This window comes from Heteronotia binoei, chromosome 16 (assembly GCF_032191835.1).
Source record: "Heteronotia binoei isolate CCM8104 ecotype False Entrance Well chromosome 16, APGP_CSIRO_Hbin_v1, whole genome shotgun sequence".
In the NCBI taxonomy this organism is placed as follows: Eukaryota; Metazoa; Chordata; class Lepidosauria; order Squamata; family Gekkonidae; genus Heteronotia; species Heteronotia binoei.
This window is the reverse complement of record NC_083238.1, coordinates 55,494,216-55,513,965: the sequence shown is the minus strand read 5'-3', so window position 1 is coordinate 55,513,965 and position 19,750 is coordinate 55,494,216. Positions and strand designations below refer to the sequence as shown.

Below are 19,750 nucleotides of genomic sequence, written 5' to 3'. Positions count from 1 at the left end.
AGGTTGGTTGTCCTTGAAAGGGCAGCTTCTGGGAGAGCTCTCTCAGCCCCACCTACCTCACACGGTGTCTGTTGTGGGGGAGGAAGGCAAAGGAGATTGTAAGCTGCTCTGAGATTCAGAGTGGACGGTGGGATACGAATCCAGTATCTTCTTCTAAAACCCCCCCTGATATTCTTAATAAGTAACGATGCCAGGCAAAGTGATTTCAAAGCTTTTCTTTATTTATACTTGGGCATTTAGCGTTGCACCTTTGTGCAGCAATCTCTCCTGGAAGGCAAGTTCTTGCGTCAGACTGAGAATACAATAAGGTCTAAAACCGTCCTCACATTGACAAAACCGAACAATCACAGACAAAAAACCCTTTAGCTAACTTCTGCCTAAACACTTGAAAACGACACCCCATAAATCAATGCTCTCTTTTTGATTCTCCTGCTTTCATACAAGGCTTTAAGGTTGGAATCTGTATTTGGAAAGTTCAGAATGCAGGTCTTGACTGTAAAGTGTTTCTGCGCACACGATACACGTCAGGCGCACCGACTTATATAAAACTGTTGGAAATACAAAAATGTGGTTATCGCAAGCGTACCAAACAGCACAGAATTAGAACAATTATTTACCCATGAATACCAAATTTATGTACATCGTCCCCAATAGCGATAAACCGTAGTGTACATCTGGAAACTTGCCCTTCGGATTCAACGCGGCACAAACCTAGTCTTCAGAACAACAGATAACGCAGGATCCCTCAAACCCATGTCTTTTTCTGACGGAAGTTATTATAAATAAGTTTCGCAAGCCTTACGGATGCTTTATTGCACAGAATGTATGCCAATGTCTGGGGGTTAAAAAAATAAAAATAAAATATCGAATGCCTTCATTTGACAGATACGTTGCTTAAAAATCATTTGCACTTGGTTCCCCTGTGCAAGCGGTTGGACATTCAACATTTAAAGAATAATTTTAAACGAATGGGGGAACCCTGCACAAAACAAAAGACGTGCGTTGGATGTCGTAACCCTCTAACATACATCATCTGCCCAATAGTCTCCTATGGGACTATTGATAGTGATGTGATGGTATCGCTTTACTCTGCTCTGGTAAGACCTCACCTGGAGTCTTGTGTTCAGTTTTGGGCCCCACATTTTAAGAAGGATATAGACAAGCTGGAACAGGTTCAGAGGAGGGCAATGGAGATGGTGAGGGGTCTGGAGACCAAGTCCTATGAAGAAAGCTTGAAGGAGATGGGGATATTTAGCCTGGAGAGGAAGCGGATGAGAGGTGATAGGATCACCACCTTTAAGTACTTGAAGGGCTGTCCCATAGAGGATGGTGTGGAATTGTTTTCTGTGGCCCCAGAAGGTAGGACCAGAACCCATGGGTTGAAATTAAATCAAAAGAGTTTCCAGCTCAACATTAGGAAGAACTTCCTGACCGTTAGAGTGATTCCTCAGTGGAACAGGCTTCCTCCTTGGGAGGTGGTGGGCTCTCCTTCCTTGGAGGTTTTTCAAGAGGCTAGATGGCCATCTGACAGTGATGAAGATCCTGTGAATTTAGGGTAGGTATTTGTGGGTTTCCTGCATTGTGCAGGGGGTTGGACTAGATGACCCTGGAGGTCCCTTCCAACTCTATGATTCCATGGCTTCCTACACTTAAAAAGGCATTAAAAGCTGACAATTAAAATGGCTGCTGCAAAACTCTGGCTTCTTCAATGCAAATAAAATAAAAGCATACGCAAGCTGCTGCGTACGTAGTCATACATTCCTTCTGCTTTGCCGAACCAAGGGTTTCCTGCCCTGGGTGTCATTAAAGATCCCATCATAGAGTGGCTCTGTGCTGTTTGCAATTAACGGGGTTACGGCTTCTCTCGGAGAATTTTTGCCAGAGCTGCTAATCCTGACTCTCCATTAACCCTTTGGACTGAGTTTTGCCCCAGAAACGAAAGAGGAGGAAAGAGAGGCAAAGAATGCCTTCCTGGCGCAGTCTGCATAGCTGGAGGGTAAAGATTCCAGCTTCACAACTATGAGGAATGGGGCTGTAAGGTATATAGGCCTGTAGTAAGCAGCAATAAAAAGTGAGGAATAAATAAAAACCATTACAAGTACGAGAAGACATTTGGCCTGCCTATAATACGTGCTCGGCGGACAAAGCCCGCGTGTGGATTATCATGCTAAAAACATCTCTGTGTCGATAACTTAGTTGCACCTTTCGGCACGGGTCTCTCAAAGCTATTGGCAGAACACCCCCTCCCGGTCCCACCAAAACTCCCTCCCCCACACAACGGCTAAAATTGCACCATCACAAAGAACGGCTCCGCGTAAGGTAGGAGAAAACACAAGAGAATTAAGGCACAGCAACTTCAAGAAGCCGGTTGTTTTTTCGCTTGCAGGTTGGAATGTTGCCGTTCTTCTGGTTCCCCCGCACAAACTTCACGCACACTTTGTCCTGTCTGAACTGAACAAGGAACCTGGAAGAGAATGATAAAAAAACCCCCACCAGATTTCAGTTAGGGATGTAATAATAATAATAATAATAATAATAATAACAACAATAACAACAATAACAATAATTTTATTTATATCCCGCCCTCCCCACCAAGGCAGGCTCAGGGCGGCTAGGCAGGCTCAAGTACATTCAAATGTACCGTTCAACTGAATGAGCTGACCTTTGTACGGTTCATTTTCACGTGTTCTCTGAAACAGCAGGGGAAAGCACAAGGCATCATCGCTTCATCTATCATAGAATCATAGAGTTGGAAGGGACATCCAGGGTCATCTAGTCCAACCCCCTGCACAATGCAGGAAACTCACAAACACCTCAGGATCTTCATTGCTGTCAGAGGGCTATCTAGCCTCTGTTTAAACACATCTAGGGAAGGAGAACCCACCACCTTCTGAGGAAGCCTGTTCCACTGAGGAACTGCTCTGTCAGAAAGTTCTTCCTGATGTTGAACCAGAAACTCTTTTGATTTAATTTCAACCGATTGGTTCTGGTCCAACCTTCTGGGGACACAGAAAACAATTCCACACCATCCTTTTTAAACAAGCATACACCGACATCGACTGCTGAATTGCTGTAAATGAGGAATCCGCCATCTACATTACTATGGAACTACTTAAACTGGCAGAACCAGCGTCAGAATATCACTATCGCTGCCAGATAAAGATAAATTTAAATTAACTCAAATTATGTATTTTAAATATACTAACTGGTTTTTATATGTTTAATCTTTTAATTGCTAAATTTAAAGTTTTTATCTATTAATGTAAATGTATAGAATGCTGTTAGCCGCCCTGAGCCGCTTGTGCGGGGAGGGCGGGATACAAATAAAATCTATTATTATTATATTATTATTATTATTATGACAGCCCTTCAAGTACTTGAAGATGGTGATCCTATCACCTCTCAGCTGCCTCCTCTCCAGGCTAAACATGCCCAGCTCCTTCAACCTTTCTTCATAGGATTTGGTCTCCAGACACCTCACTATCTTTGTCGCCCTCCTCTGGACCCATTCCAGCTTGTCTATATTCTTCTTAAAATGTGGTGCCCAAAACTGAACACAGTACTCCAGGTCTGGTCTTACCAGAGCAGAGCAAAGCGATACCATCAGTTCATGTGATCTGGGCACTATACTTCTGTTGATACAGCCCAAAATGGCATTTGCCTTTTTAGCTGCTGCATCACACTGTTGACTCATGTTCAGCGTATGGCTCACTAAGACCCCTTGCAGAGGAAGTGCCTCATTTTGTTGAAAGCTGAACGAATCTGTTCATTTGGGCTAATTATTTTTGTATATATACTTTTGCCTTTTTATATGTTTGTGATTGTATTGTATTTTTCTTGCCTTGGGTCCCTGAAGAAACTCAGCAAATATTTTAAACGGAGGTAGATTTTTATGGAACTGCAGAGACACAGGAAAAAGTGTCTACTCTCCAGTGAGTAACCCAGCTCCATGTAGCTGCCAACTTATGTAAGATTCATAACATAAGAATGTAAGATTGAGCACAGCTGGATCAAACCAAAAGTCAATCTCATCCAGCAACCCGCCACCTCTTTCTCCTTGGTGTTACTTCCCGTCAACTGGTATCCAGAAGCCTACTGCCTCTGAACTGGAAAGTTTCATTTAGTTATCATAGGAAACTAGCTCCTGAAAGATCACTCTCGCATCACTCACACAAGTGGCAGTCGTCCCCTTAATGCATGTCACTCACACAAGAAGCAGTTGTCCCCTATCTCGCACCACTCACACAAGTGACCATTGTCCCCCAATCTCACATAACTCACACAAGAGGCAGTCGTCCCTTTATCTCACACAAGCAGCAGTTATCCTCTTATCTTGTCACTTGTACAAGTGGCAGTTGTCCCCCTATCTCACATCACTCGCACAAGAGGCAGTCGTCCCTTTATCTCACACAAGTGGCAGTTGTCCTCTTATCTTGTGTCACTTGCACAAGTGGCAGTTGCCCCCCATCTCACATCACTCGCACAAGAGGAAGTCATCCCTTTATCTCACACAAATGGCAGTTGTTCTCTTATCTCGTGTCATTTGCACAAGCAGCAGTTGTCCCCCTATCTTACATTGCTCAAACAGCAATTATCCTCTTATTTCGTGTCACTTGCACAAGCAGCAGCTGTTCCCCTATCTCACATCACTCACACAAGAGGCAGTCATCCCTTTATCTCACACAAATGGCAGTTGTCCTCTTATCTCGTGTCACTCGCACAAGCGGCAGTTGCCCCCCATCTCGCATCACAAGTGGCGGTCATCCCTTTATCTCGCACTAGTGGCAGTTGTCTCCCTATCTTGCGTCACATGCACAAGCGACAGCTGTCCCTCTATCTTGCATTACTGAATTCCCACAAGTTAAATGAACTACCCTCTTTTTGTATGTCCTTGACAGAGCATTACACTCACAGGTACCAGTGAGAGGGTGAAAACAAACAACCCGCCCCCCTCCAACTGATTTTGGATTGTCACTACAAGGGCTCTGTCTACACTCTGTGCCGGTTCACTCTTTCCTGAGCAACCTGTTGGGTCTAACTTACCACATACATTCGATCAGCATGACCCACAGCAGCCCAGAACTCCTGGGTTCAAGTGACCCTCCAGCCTCAGCTTCACCAGCAGCTGGGGTTACAGCCCCATGCCACTGTGCCTGGTTTCGGATTGTCACCACAAGGCCTCAAAAATCACTCCTTTCAAACATGTGCTAAAAACTGCATTGCTTGTGCGGTGGCTACTGCACATAACCGACACTGCGATCCTCCCTTACATCCACATTTCTCTACGTATGTGGGGCGTACAACTAATGGACAAGAAGAAGATGATATTATTGGATTTATATCCCGCCCTCCACTCCGAATCTCAGAGTCTCAGAGTGGTTCATAATCTCCTTTACCTTCCTCCCCTCCTCCACAACAGACACCCTGTGAGGTGGGTGGGGCTGAGAGGGCTCTCACAGAAGCTGCCCTTTCAAGGGCAACCTCTGCCAGAGCTATGGCTGACCCAAGGCCATTCCAGCAGCTGCAAGTGGAGGAGTGGGGAATCAAACTTGGTTCTCCCAGATAAAGAGTCCACACACCAAAGAATGAGGAGATTCTAGCTCACATACACTGCACTGCCCTATAGCATTTTAGTTTCCTTTAAACACAAATTAAGCACACACATCTGTATTTCTCTGTATTCTCTCTAGACAGACACAGAGAGAGCGAGAAAGCATTCTTGCAGTCACAAGTTCTGGAATCAATACGAACACCGACTGCTTTCCAGATTGGATCAATATGGTGTGCAGGAAACTCCACCACTGGCTGACACAATCAGAAAAATTTGTTTCAGTTGTGTTCTGAGCATCCAGCACATTTAGTACAGAGATAATCACCCCCTCCTTCCATGTGAGCAAGAGAGATAAATTTAAGAAAAGCTGAGTATTCAATAATCGTTTCATCCTCTTGTTCAGACATGAATTCATTTATCTAGTGGCTAGAATAATGCTGTGTTCAAGAGTTCACCGAAGGGATCTGCGGTCATAAATTTCTTTGTTTTTTAAAGCTAGATGGCCCACGCTAGCCCGATTTCATGTTTTCTGATTGATACCTACATGTGATTTTCTTCTGTTTTGAGGCTACTATTGGGCCTATTGAGAGCCAGTTTGGTGTAGTGGTTAAGTGCACGGAATCTTATCTGGGAGAATCGGGTTTGATTCCTCACTTCTCCACTTGCAGCTGCTGGAATGGCCTTGGGTCAGCCATAGCTCTCGCAGGAGTTGTCCTTGAAAGGGCAGCTTCTGGGAGAGCTCTCTCAGCCCCACCCACCTCACAGGGTGTATGTTGTGGAGGAGGGAGGTAAAGGAGATTGTGAGCCGCTCTGAGACTCTGAGATTCAGAGTGGAGGGCGGGGCATAAATCCAATATCTGTATCTTGGTTTTATCTAATTTGTATTAAACACATGTATTTTCACATATTTGATAATATTTATATGTTTTTAATTGACAGTTATTTGGCCCTTATATTTGAGGTAATTAACCTCTTGGTTTCTTAATTCAACTTGCTTCAGTTAAGTTTTCCTTCCCCTCTTTCTGTTCCCAGTATATTCATCTATTCCAGGGGTGTCAAACTCATTTGTTACGAGGGCCAGATCTGTGTCATAAATGAGGCCTTGTCAGGCTGGGCCATGTGTGTCATACAATCTAATGCCAGGTAGCAGAGATGTAAGCTTTATAAAGGACACAGACAAATGCAATTAAAGATTTTTTAAGAAAAACTTAAAAATATAACATGATTAAAACATTAGCACTTGTTGGTCTTAAAGGTGCTTTCTTTGTATCTCTCCTATGCGATCCAGGGAACTGGGCAAGAGAAGCTCTGGCTCTTTCCTTCCTTCCCCAGGGGACCAGGAGGGGGAGGAGCCTCAGTCAATAGGAAGAAGAGAGAGTTGGCTCAGTAGCTCTGCTGTGCGATTGAGAAGGCCTGACAAAGCAAGCTATCCCTCACCAAGGAAGGACTCTCAGCAATTGGAGAAAATAGAGGCTTTCCTCTGTAGCTCCTGTGTGATTGAGCAAGCCTGGCAAAGCAAGCTGAGAGGGAGAAGGAAGCTAACAATAGCCACTTGCTCCGGAGCCTTATAGGAGCCCTCTGGGGGCCTGATTTGGCACCTGGGCCATGTGTTTGACACCCTGATCTACTCTGTTCGTTTCACTGAATGCCAGTGCTAATACTAGCTCATCACCATTGTTAGGGCTGCTCCACTCAAGATCTGTTTTCTGTATGAACGGGAAAACTGTGTCTATGTTGCTGCTTATATTTTTAAGGTGGGAACACCACTCGGCAGTTGCTTCTAGCAGCAGTGAGAGATGCATGGACTCAATCCAAGTGGAGTCAACATAGGGCACAGAGTAATTTTCTCATGTGCATGTGGCATCTGTATATGAAATCTGATTTGTATAAAGCAGTCTCAAGAAATCAAAGGTAGTACGGTATGGCCCTGTTCAGACGCATAGTTTAATCAGTTGTCACTGCTGTTTCCTACCGGATTCAAAGTGGCTGATCAGTCAGCAACATAAGAACATGCGAGAAGCCATGTTAGATCAGGCCAACACTCTGTATCACACAGTGGCAAAAAAAATTTATATACACACACACACTGTGGCTAATAGCCACTGATGGACCTCTGCTCCATATTTTTATCTAAACCCCTCTTGAAGGTGGCTATGCTTGTGGCCGCCACCACCTCCTGGGGCAGTGAATTCCACATGTTAATCACCCTTTGGGTGAAGAAGTACTTCCTTTTATCCGTTTTAACCTGTCTGCTCAGCAATTTCATCGAATGCCCATGAGTTCTTGTATTGTGAGAAAGGGAGAAAAGTACTTCTTTCTCTACTTTCTCCATACCATGCATTATCTTGTAAACCTCTATCATGTCACCCCACAGTCGACGTTTCTCCAAGCTAAACAGCCCCAAGCGTTTCAACCTTTCTTCATAGGGAAAGTGTTCCAGCCCTTTAATCATTCTAGTTGCCCTTTTCTGGACTTTCTCCAATGCTATAATATCCTTTTTGAGGTGCGGCGACCAGAACTGCACACAGTACTCCAAATGAGACCACACCATCGATTTATACAGGGGCATTATGATACTGGCTGATTTGTTTTCAACATCTGCCTCCCCGTGGTCAATCATTGCGGGGCCCCCCAAAACCTTCTCCGATCCGGATTATTCTGTTACCTGCTCCTTTGCAGTGTTTTTTAAGTTGTCCGGTTTCAACTCATAGTTTTCTCCATCTGGATAGTTCTCAACCAACTTCTGGAGGTCTGAAGACTGTCCCGAAGCAAAAGGAGCCTCACACATCCAGTTTACGGTTGCCATTTTTTTTACTACTTAGCAATATGCACATAACCACATGTAAAAATTGTTCTGACCTATGTACATATGGACACAATGCACATTATGTGCATAATGTGCTTATGCGCTTATGCTCATTATGCACATAATGGCAGGAGAAACAAAAGAAGAGAACTGCACGGTCCCGTCGTGTGGATGGCAGAGGACGATTTCACCGCGGAGTGATTCGAACTGCAGTGTGGCAGTCTGATTAATAACATCCAGAACAAAGATATTCAGGACAAAACCAGGTCAGTTTAACACGGACTCAACGCGCTGTGTGACCAAGTCCTTAATGTGATGGAGGATCCCTTACCAAACGTACAACATTATCTATCAAACATATGTAAGAACCTAAGAGAAGCCATGCTGGATCAGGCCAATGGTCCATCCCGTCCAACACTTTGTGTCATGAACATATATATGAACATATGAAGCTGCCTTCTACTGAATCAGACCCTCGGTCCATCAAAGTCAATATTGTCTACTCAGACGGGCAGCAGCTCTCCAGGGTCTCCATCTGAGGTTTTCCACACCTACTTGCCTGGACCCTTTTTAGTTGGAAACATAAGAACATAAGAGAAGCCATGTTGGATAAGGTCAATGGTCCATCCACTCTAAGATTCTGTGTCACACAGTGGCCAAAAACCCAGGGTCCATCAAGAGGTCCACCAAACAGGGCCAGAACTCCAGAAATCTTCCCACTGTTGCCCCCGAAGCACCAAGAATACAGAGCATAGTGTTCCCTCTATACCTTGGGGCTAAGAGCCACTGATGGACCTCTGTTCCAGTTGTTTATCCAATCTCCTCTTGAAGGGGGTCTATGCTTGTAGACACCACCACTTCTTGCAACTCTTTGAGCAAAGGACTGTTCTAAGCTGACTGCTCATTAATTTCATTGGTTGCCCACGAGTTCTTGTATTGTGAGAAAGGGAGAAAAGTACTCCTTTCTCAGCTTTCTCTATCCCATGTGTAATCTCGTAAACCTCTATCATATCGCCCCTCAGTCATCATTTCTCCACGTTAAAGAGCCCTGTCCTTTAAACCTTTCCTCAAAGGGAAGGTGTTCCATCCCCTTCTTCATTTTATTTGCCAGAAGTACTTGAAATTACCCCTTTAGATGTCAACAACTGAAAGGCAATACATTAAACGTACTTTTTAAAATCGTATTACGGAATCCCTCGTCTACTCCTCCAAATGAACACCCACGTGCATGTTTCCACTCATGCCAAATAAAAATTCACAAGCCTCACTTTCTCCCAGACCTTCCTGTAAGCAAGGAATTCTGCAGCAATAAATTATTTTGGGAGTGACAAAATGTCGCAAGGCCCCATTTTTACGAGAACACCCACTAAGATTATGGTGTGTGCGTGATTTGGCTGTCTCTTGTTCACAGGAAGGCTGAGCGCTCACGAGACACAATCCATTATGTTCCACACATTCCTAACAGTGAAGCTGTCAAGAAGAAAATGGCTCTCTGAGAAAAAAGAAATTCCCTTGCACAGACGGTCATGCTAAAATACCAGGAGGAGGCCTGAGAGGGTAAAGACTGTGAGGGACCCACCTTGACATTTGACCTACAAAAATATTATGTCAGTAAGCCTTGGACATGGTCAGGTAGAGGGGATGGAGAGAGGACAGAAAATAATCGGGTAGTTCTTCTGTGAACATCGTCTTGGGCCAAGGAGAATTCCAAACCTGGCTTATACCTTTCGTCAGGATGGAAGGGGAAAAGAAAGGATGCAGCAGGGCCTTTTCTGTTGCGGCACCCTCACTAAAAATAAATATATAATAAATATTCCCTGCCCAGGTTTATTAAGTTATATTTTTGCCGGAAGGTGAAGACTTCACATTGTTACAAGGTTTCCTTGGATGATAATCGTATCTTTGTTTTTTTTAATGCTTTGCAAGTTTATAACATCTACGTCATCTCCCAACTTGAATGGCCCAAGCTAGCCCAGTCTCATCAGATCGTGGAAGCTAAGCATGGTCGGCCCTGGTTAGAACTTGGATGCAGGGGTGAAATTCTAGCAGGAGCTCCTTTGCATATTGGGCCACACACCCCTGACGGAGCCAATCCTCCAAGAGCTTACAAGGCTCTTTTTTGTAAGCTCTTGGAGGACTGGCTACATCAGGGGTGTGTGGCCTGAAAATGCAAAGGAGCTCCTGCTAGAATTCTACCCCTGCTTGGATGGGAGATCACCATGGAAGTCCAGGGTCGCTATGCAGAATCAGGCAATAGCAAACCACTTCTGTTGCTCGCTTGCCTTGAAAACTCTATGGGGTCACTGTAAATCGACTGCAACTGGACAGCAAATATACACACACACAGAGGAGTCATTTTGTAGAAAAAGAGGTGGTGGAGCTCGTTAGCAGAACTCATTTGCATATGCCACACACTCCTGATGTCACCGGAACGTGGACTAGATTAGATCATCTCAAAATCTACCTTAAAATGCTTCCTGAATTATAATTGCCGCAATAAAATCTGACTCCCATCATACTTTTTCAATTACTTTCTCCTCTGTGGCCACAGTGGCATGAGGAAGATTTCCATCTGTCTGCTTTTGCTTATTTTCCCTTTTTTTTTTGTGGGGGAAAATATTAGAAAGTTTGTCAGATCTTAAGAGTTTAGCTAAATTCTCACAGGAGATTTGAACAATGGAGCCCAGAAGCAAAAAAAAAAATATTTTGGGGTGGAGGGGGAGAAAGAACACAATAAAATTTAGAGGTTCTGGAGCTCTGCTCCTGTGAGCACCTGCCCAAAATGAGGCCTCTGTGTGTGCGTGTGCACATACACACATATATTGTTGAATACTTTTTAGCCGTAGCACAAAACGTACTCATCAGATATTTCAATGTTGAGCTTTTGGTTGGTTTGGCTGAGCGTGGTCCGATAGAGCTTGGTCGCCATTTCGATAAGATGATCGCTCCTGAGCAGGAAATCCCCTTTTCCAGCCGCTCCAGACCCCTGGAAGAGAAAGGAGACCCGGAGTTGTGAACGCCAGTTCATGTGTGCATTTGTGAGCCCATCCCCTAAGACCGGATACCCACCTCCTTGAGATGTACCGCAAAGAAGCCGTCGTTCTGAGAGCTCATGGACACCTTCGTGACGTCCTCCAGGGGGAGCTCTGACTTGATTTGCCCTGACTTTTGATCGGCCAGGAGGACATGGTTCTTTGTGAGCAAGAAAATCCTAGCCGTGCACTGAGGAAGAACGCCAAAAAAGGTTATTGCCGGGCCCGCAGAAACACGTTCCCACAACAGCTTTTCGAAGTCAAGTTTGGGCCAATGTTTTCAAAAGTCTGGGTGACCCCATGTTGTTCACAGAATGAAGTGGCTCCTTGGGGTGAATGGCCTGTCTACAAAGGGAGGGGTTGAACTAAAAGTTTCCTTATCAACGGTTCCAGGGTGGGCCAGTCTTCAAGGCACCCACCCCTCAGAGTTGTAGAAAGGATCGTAGTTCACAGCAACTACAAGGGGTGGAGCTTCCCCAGAGACCAAGCCTTAGTCTGGAACACCCTCAATATGTTATCTTCTATAACTGAATTAACTAAAAAAAAATACAACCCATAAATGTTTTTTGAAAAGGGACATCCCACCGGCCTTGAACTGACTTAAGCCTGTAATGCAGCGCTTTAATAGACGTGATACCTGCTACCTCTTTGTTTTCATCTACATTCTACAAATTTTTTAAAATTTGTGGTTACTGTGCACTTTGCAATAAATAGATGTGTTTTGCACTATAGTTTAGCCACTCGCCATTCTAGGTTTCTGATGAGTTATGCCATCACCAGCTGAAACAGTCGAAAAATCAACAGTAAGGTCAACTAGAACTGACTACATGGAGAAATGAGAAACACAGGAATATTAAAAGTAATCCCTGTTGTAGATATGTTTTGTCCTATGTTTTAGCTGTTTGATCTTCTAGGTTCCTGACTAGTTATGCCGTCACTAGCTGAAACAGTCGAAAAATCAACAGTAAGGTCAACTAGAACTGACTACCTGGAGAAATGAGAAACACAGGAATATTAAAAGTAATCCCTGTTGTAGATATGTTTTGTCCTATGTTTTAGCTGTTTGATCTTCTAGGTTCCCGACTAGTTATGCCGTCGCTAGCTGTAACAGTCGAAAAATCAACAGTAAGGTCACCTATAACTGACTACATGGAGAAATGAGAAACGCAGGAATATTAAAAGTAGTAATCGCTGTTGCTACCCCACACGGTGAGGGGTCCACTAGAAAGTTTTTGTAACAAAAGAAAATAATATACAGGATAAAAAAAGGGTCATATTATGAGTTTAGGACAACTCTAACCAGGGCTTTTTTTGTAGCAGGAACTCCTTTGCATATTAGGCCACACACCCCTGATGTAGCCAATCCTCCAAGAGCTTACAGGGCTCTTAGTACAGGGCCTGCTGTAAGCTCTTGGAGGATTGGCTACATCAGGGGTGTGTGGCCTAATATGCAGAGGAGTTCCTTCTACAAAAAAAAAAAAAAAAAGCCGACACGTTGGGATCTTTCCTCATCAGGGTTTGGATGTCCTTACCTTCCCGTTCGCTCTGTTGATTTTGTTTACTACTTCGGCAATGATAACCTTCTCCTCCATGGCGTCTTTTAGCTTTTTGTACTTGGGGTTCTTGCTGATTTCCAGGTAAGCCCCTTGGAAAGGCTGCCCGACGCTTTAGGGGAACAAAGGAAACAAAAGGTAACAAGGGATCAGTAAGAGAAGGAATCAGCGGCTTTTCGGACATAAGTCTAACCACCAGGGGGACCGGGGGCTTGACAGCCCTAAAATTATATCAGCTCAGCATCCACCTTAAAGTGTTTCTTGAAGTATAACTGTCATAATAAAACCTTCCCTCCCATCATACTTTTGAAATGACTTTCTCCTCTGTGACCACAGTGGCATGAGGAAGATTTCTATCTGTCTGCTTGATAGGTGACACGTTCTCTGGGTGCAAGCAGGCAGGAGTCCAAAGCCAGTCCAAGGTCAAAGTCCAGGAAGTCGAGTAGGAGCCAAGTCACCAATGCAGAATCACAAACCGGAATCAGAAGTCAATGTCCAATAGCCAAAAGGTCAGGGTACCAAGGAAATCAAGCAGGTCAGGATCAGGGATCAGGAAGGAGCGTGGATGCAAGCCAGAGAATAGACGTTGCTTCCACAAGGTTACCAGGTCCTGGGTGGGAGCTATATGGGAGTCTCAATCAGCCTGCTCCCTGGGTGGCAATGACTCTGCTAGAACTCAGGGCTGAGAGATCTGAAGCCTCGGCGTGCCTCATGTCTTCGCTCTGAAAGTTCTTTCCGGAGCCTGCTTCGAACTCTTGAGATGGGAGGAGAAGAGCTTGGAGGACACAGCTGACACTGGTGCCTGGCGAGTGATTGATGGGCCAGCTGCTGTTTGTTCAGCTGAGGAACTGGCTGGCAACTCTTCCAGGTCTGTTAACCCTTTCAGCTCCTCCTTGTCAGGGCTAATGACAATAGGCTTGGGTTATTTTCCCATTTTTTGTGTGGGGGAACAATGCAGCCCAGAAGCAAGTATTTTTTTTTTGTGTGAGCTCCTGCCCAAAATGAGGCCTGCATATTCCAAACAGTAATTGTCAGTGATCTATCTGCCATCTGCGGTAGTACAGTCCACTTAACTATGTCACAGTTCTACCCCCACCACTCCCCAATGTGGTGCCATGGCAACCTTCAACACCTTCCCTGGCACCCAACAAGTGACTTTGAGTAAACTGTGGCAGCCATTTTGTGGCTCCACCTCCCCGGCAGCCATTCTGTGGCTGTGCCCACCACACCGTATCAGAATTTCAATAGTGCCCACAGGCTCAAAAAGGTTGGGGTGGAGACCCTTGTTTTACCTTTTTACCCTCCCTCATTTGTTCAGATGTACAAGTAAGGCTCTCTTCTACAAAGTAGACCGGAGGCCGCCAGCAGAAATGAAACAGGCAGGTGGGATACCAGCTCATCTCGTGTCCGATAAACCACCAAATTGCAAAGAACTCTCTCAGACGGAACACAAAACATTTCTGCAGCCCAAACCAGCTTAGTTTCCAAAAACAGAAAGAACTTTAACTTATCGCCAGAGTAACTCTGCCAAGTTTCAAAACTCGTATTTGCTGCCTTTATCGCATGAGATAAGTATGTCTGCTTCCAAAGGGGAGAGAAGAAAGAACGCAGACGGTGTTATTCTCCCTTAAGCAACGTGAATTGGGCAATCCACCCCCCCTCCCCATCACCGCTGCCCACCGTGACAGGAACAAACAGTTCTGGCTGAAATTCATCAGCCATGCAGGCTTTTACCTGTCTGAGATAGTGATAAGAGTAACTTGCAGTTACGTAGCTAAAGCTGGAACTGTAATTCTGTGAAAACGACCTGTGCACGAAAGGTTTCTAATAGCAGTCTCTGCTATTAGAAGAAGACGACTGTAGGTTTATACCCTGCCCTTCTCTCTGAATCAGAGTCTCACAATCTCTTTCTCCCCCCACAACAGACACCCTGTAAGGTGGGAGGGGCTGAGAACTCTCCCAGAAGCTGCCCTTTCAAGGGCAGCCCCGTGAGAGCTATGGCTGACCCAAGGCCATTCCAGCAGGTGCAAGTGGAGGAGTGGGGAATCAAACTCGGTTCTCCCAGATGAGAGTCCGCACACTTAACCATTACACCAGACTGGCTCTTTCAAGGACAACTCCTGCGAGAGCTATGGCTGACCATTCCAGCAGCTGCAAGTGGAAGAGTGGGAAATCAAACCTGGTTCTCCCAGATTAAGAGTCCGCGCACTTAACTGCAACACCAAACCATCTATTAGAGAGAGAAACAGGATCATCTAGACCAGGAGCTCCCAGCCTGTGAGCATCTTTTGCGATTCTGACACAGCGATGGGCACAGCCAGAAAATGGCTGCTGCAGCGGGTGGAGCCAGCCAGAAAATGGCTGCCACAGCTTTCCTGGAGTCACACAGTGAAGATCCTCGTGCTGTGGTGACAGCTGTTGCCAAAGCAATGTTTTTAAAAACCTGTACAGCCAATCCAATCTCCAGTGGCCAATCAGAAGCCTTGCTGGGCAACAGCCCCACCTACTTTCTAAAAACTTTTGGTGGTCACCAGGAATGGTGTTCTTGGGTGCCATGGTACCCAAGAGCTCAATGCTGGGACCTGTAGTCTAGCAAAATCTCCCTAATCTCCCAGAAGCAAGGCCATTTATATCGGGCAGCCTCGGGACAGGCAGCAGAACGGTTCCTTTTACCTCGCTGGATATAGAGCTTTCTTGTCCTTGAACAGCTCGCTGGCTTCCCGTTTTTCTTCATAAACGGCTTTCTTCTGATCAGTGAACCCGTCTCGGTACTTTTTACACTGCAAGAAATACGAGAAAACGGAATCTCAAAACTGTTCTTCCAGAAGGGCTTCAGCGGACACTGCTGGCCACTCGCTAAGTAGTCGACACGCATTTTGCGATGTCTTTCTGGTCTGAACGTGCCAAACGGCATAGCACATGTGGCGATCGTCAGAAGGACATTTTCTCCCTACCCCGATTCTGCTCAGAACAATGCGCCACAGTATCGAGTTAGTTTGTAATGTGTTAAAAAGCCTCTTCTCACCCCCACCCCCCGATACCACCCAATTCTTAAACAAGTGGTCTGCCTAAAATGTGATGGTTACACCAAGATATGTTGACCACAGTGACAAACAGATTCACTGACTGATTTAAAACATTTTTGTGCTGCCTTACGTATGAACATCTGAAGCTGCCTTATACTGCTGAATCAGACCCTGGGTCCATCAAAGTCAGTATTGTCTACTCAGACTGGCAGCGGCTCTCCAGGGTCTCAAGCTGAAGTTTTTCACGCCTATTTGTCTGGGCCCTTTTTAGTTGGAGATGCCGGGGATTGAACCTGGGAACTTCTGCTTACCAAGCAGATGCTCCACCACTGAGCCATCAGCCTTCCCACCTGTGACGGAACCGGCCTGATTCTGCCTTCAGACCCGGTCCCGTCAACTCCCTATTGAGTTGCCAACTCCTAGAGGGAGCTATTTCTCCTCTGGCCACTTGGGCTCGCTGCCACCACCTGCTCAGTCTAGGGGTTCAGATTGAGAGGAACAGGACTTCCAATCCCCCTCTCCAGCTATGAGGCCAGGCCTCAAGGTCCTCTGCCACCCTGTACTTGGGTATCACAGAGACCACAGCCCTTCTTCGGGGAAGCCCTGGAGGATTGGCACCGTATCCAACTGCATGCCTTCCCCCTTCCCCAGGGCCCCCTTCATAAAGCAGCGTGATCTAAGCGGTCGGGATGTATGTGGTACAGAGTTTGACTGCCAGCATTCAAAACAGAAAAAAAATGTTTAATAAGAAGAGAAAGAAAATAAAAAAACAAAAACAAAAAGTTACATGTAAAAGTTTAGCACAGCACCTGAATAGCAACCAGAGGACAAATAAAGGTGGATTTAAACGCATCTGCTCATCCCTGGTGTAAACTGGCCCTACCTTGTGAATGACTGCCTTGGGGCCACCCCCACAGGCAGGACCCCAGGCTACCAACCTTTCTCCTTCAGCGCCAGCTGCGGACTGACTTTTTCCTGCCTAACTCAATTAAAAAGAACAAAAGAACTTCCTGCTCCTCTAGGAGGCTTTCCCCCTAGAGGCGCTGGTTTAACTCTGGAAAGGAGGAGGGGTTGGAGGGAGGCTAGGCCAAAGCCTACTTTAGTAGTTTAATGATCCCTCCCAATGAAGCACCAACATTGACTAAGATGGCGTTTCTCCACACCACCCAATCAGGGTCCACAAGATTTTTGTATCCTTCGGCCACCTTGTTTGTCGTTTTAAAAGTAATCACTAACACAAAGGGGTGGAATTCTAGCAGGAGCTCCTTTGCATATTAGGCCACACACCCCTGATGTAGCCAATCCTCCAAGATCGTACAAGGCTCTTTTTTGTAAGCTCTTGGAGGATTGGCTATATCAGAGGTGTGTGGCCTAATATGCACCCCTGCTAACACACAAACCCAGTGTATGTGCACTCACTGTGAGTGAAGTGTACATGAGCTAGAAAAGGGTTACAATAAGATTAATCTTTTTCTTTTTGGCTTTAGTTTCAGCCAGGGCTTTTTATTTTGTAGCAGGGACTCCTTTGCTTATTAGGCCATGCCCCCTGATGTAGCCAATCCTCCTGGAGCTTACAGTAGGCCCTGCAAGAAAAGCCCTGTAAGCCCTTGGAGGATTGGCTACATCAGGGGTGTGTGGCCTAATAGGCAAAAGAGTCCTTGCTACAAAAAAAGCCCTGGTTTCATCCATTAGTGGAAGAGTTATGGTTCATTGGCGGAGCCTCTGCTTGGCGTGCAGAAGGCCCCAGGTTCAATCCCCAGCATCTCCAGTTAAAAGGACCAGAGAGGAGGTGACGGAAAAGACGCACTGCCTGAGACTATGGAAAGTCTGCTGGTCTGAGTAGACTGTACTGACTTCGATGGACCCAGGATCTCTGATTCAGTATAAGGCAGCTTCATTTTCATTGTGTGCATTTCTCAGGGTGAAAAGCAATCCTGAATCCAGCAGAATTGCCTGGATAATGTCAAAATTGTCCACTAAGCCTACTACAAGCTTCATGTGAGGTACATGATTACTTGAACTGTCAAAATTGAAGACCATGACTAAACATTAAGCTGAACTCTCCACTTGGCAGCTGGGTTCTAAATGCTATTGAATTTCTCTTATCCGGGGCCACATTCTAAGAATGGCACATTCACTGAGGCACTGAAACAGAGAGTCAAGCTGCATATGTACCATTTGTAAAATGTATAACATTTAATATAAAAATACAGACGCACGGTGATGGAATTCTAGCAGGAGCTCCTTTGCATATTAAGCCACACACCCCTGACGTAGCCAATCCTCCAAGAGCTTACAAAAAAGAGCCTTGTAAGCTCTTGGAGGATTGGCTGCATCAGAGGGTGTGGCCTAATATGCAAAGGAGCTCCTACTAGAATTCCACCCCTGCATAAACACAAAGGAATTTTAGCACATTGTCTGAACATCAGACTGCATAACATATGCAAACCATGTATAATTTCAAAAATATCTGATGGACCACAATAACCATATGCGTTTCGACCCCTAAGGGCCTTCCTCAGTGGTCAACATCTAAAATGTATAAAGACACGTGTATTTTTGTACATTTTATATATTGACCGTGGGGGAAGGCCCTTAGGGGCTGAAACGCGTATGGTTATTGCGATGATTGTAAATCCATCAAATCTATGTGAAATTCTGTATGGTTTGCATATTTTAGGCAGTCTGACATTCAGACAGTGTTTTGAACATATGAAGCTGCCTTATACTGAATCAGGCCCTCAGTCCATCAAAGTCAGTATTGTCTACTCAGACTGGCAGTGGCTCTCCAGGGTCTCAAGCTGAGGTTTTTCATTCCTACTCGCCTGGACCCTTTTTAGTTGGAGATGCTGGGGATTGAACCTGGGACCTTCTGCTTACCAAGCAGATGCTCTACCACTGAGCCACCATCCCTACTTAAAGTCAGTACTGTCTCCTCAGACTGGCAGCAGCTCTCCAGGGTCTCAAGCTGAGGTTTTTCATTCCTACTTGCCTGGATCCTTTTTAGTTGGCGATGCAGCGGATTGAACCTGGGACCTCCTGCTTACCAAGCAGATGCTCTACCACTGAACCACCCTCCGTTTCACTGTTGATATTTGAGTTGAGGTCCCCCCCCCTTCCCCCTTTCTACATTAATTGAAGCTACTGGAGATTTTTTTAAAACCTTTTTTTTTTCAGTAACCCCAACTTTTAATGTAAAACGCAATTATTAACATCACAGGGGGGAGATGCTTGTTTAAAGTTACCCTCCATAAATGGAATATCCTTTTCAGCTCCTTGTGCGTTGAATCCAGAAAGAGGTAAGGCCTTGCAGGCCAGTTTTTGTCAATCGGTGATAGAGAAGGCATCTTATTCTTCATCTCCAAGAAATACTTTTGCAGCTGCGTTGAGAAAACACAGGCATTCTGATTAATCAGTGCTTCCTAAAATATTTGATAGGTCATGATGTCCACAGGAATAACCAGCATTAAAAGGTGATTGATTAAGATTCGTGAAAGATCAGTCTGTCAATGGTTACTAGCCAAGGCGACACAGATGATCATCTACATTCAGAGCCACTGATCCTCTGAAGCCCAGAGCCAGGAGGCAACATCAGGGGAAGGCCTCAGCCTCTCTATGCCGTTGTTGAAGAGCCCTGCTGGATCAGACCAGTGTCCATCTCGTCCAGCATCCTGTCCCACACAGTGACCGACAACAGGGCATAGAGGCCGAGGCCTTCCTAAGAACATCAATAGAACCTTGCTGGATCAGACCAATGGTCCATCTAATCCAGTATCCTGTCT

The 19,750-nt window shown here is 45.4% G+C and overlaps 1 protein-coding gene across 1 annotated transcript in view; it reads right to left on the bottom strand.

The window, feature by feature from the left end:
• Positions 1–200: 200 nt before the first annotated feature.
• MYO1B (myosin IB) overlaps positions 201–19,750 on the bottom strand; it is a 207,448-nt gene continuing 187,898 nt past the window's right edge. Inside the window, 6 exon segments of the mRNA XM_060256929.1 lie at positions 201–2,464; positions 11,216–11,343; positions 11,427–11,579; positions 12,922–13,054; positions 15,616–15,722; positions 19,214–19,348. Of these exon segments, the coding sequence (XP_060112912.1) occupies positions 2,341–2,464; positions 11,216–11,343; positions 11,427–11,579; positions 12,922–13,054; positions 15,616–15,722; positions 19,214–19,348 (780 nt within the window). The 3' untranslated portion in view covers positions 201–2,340.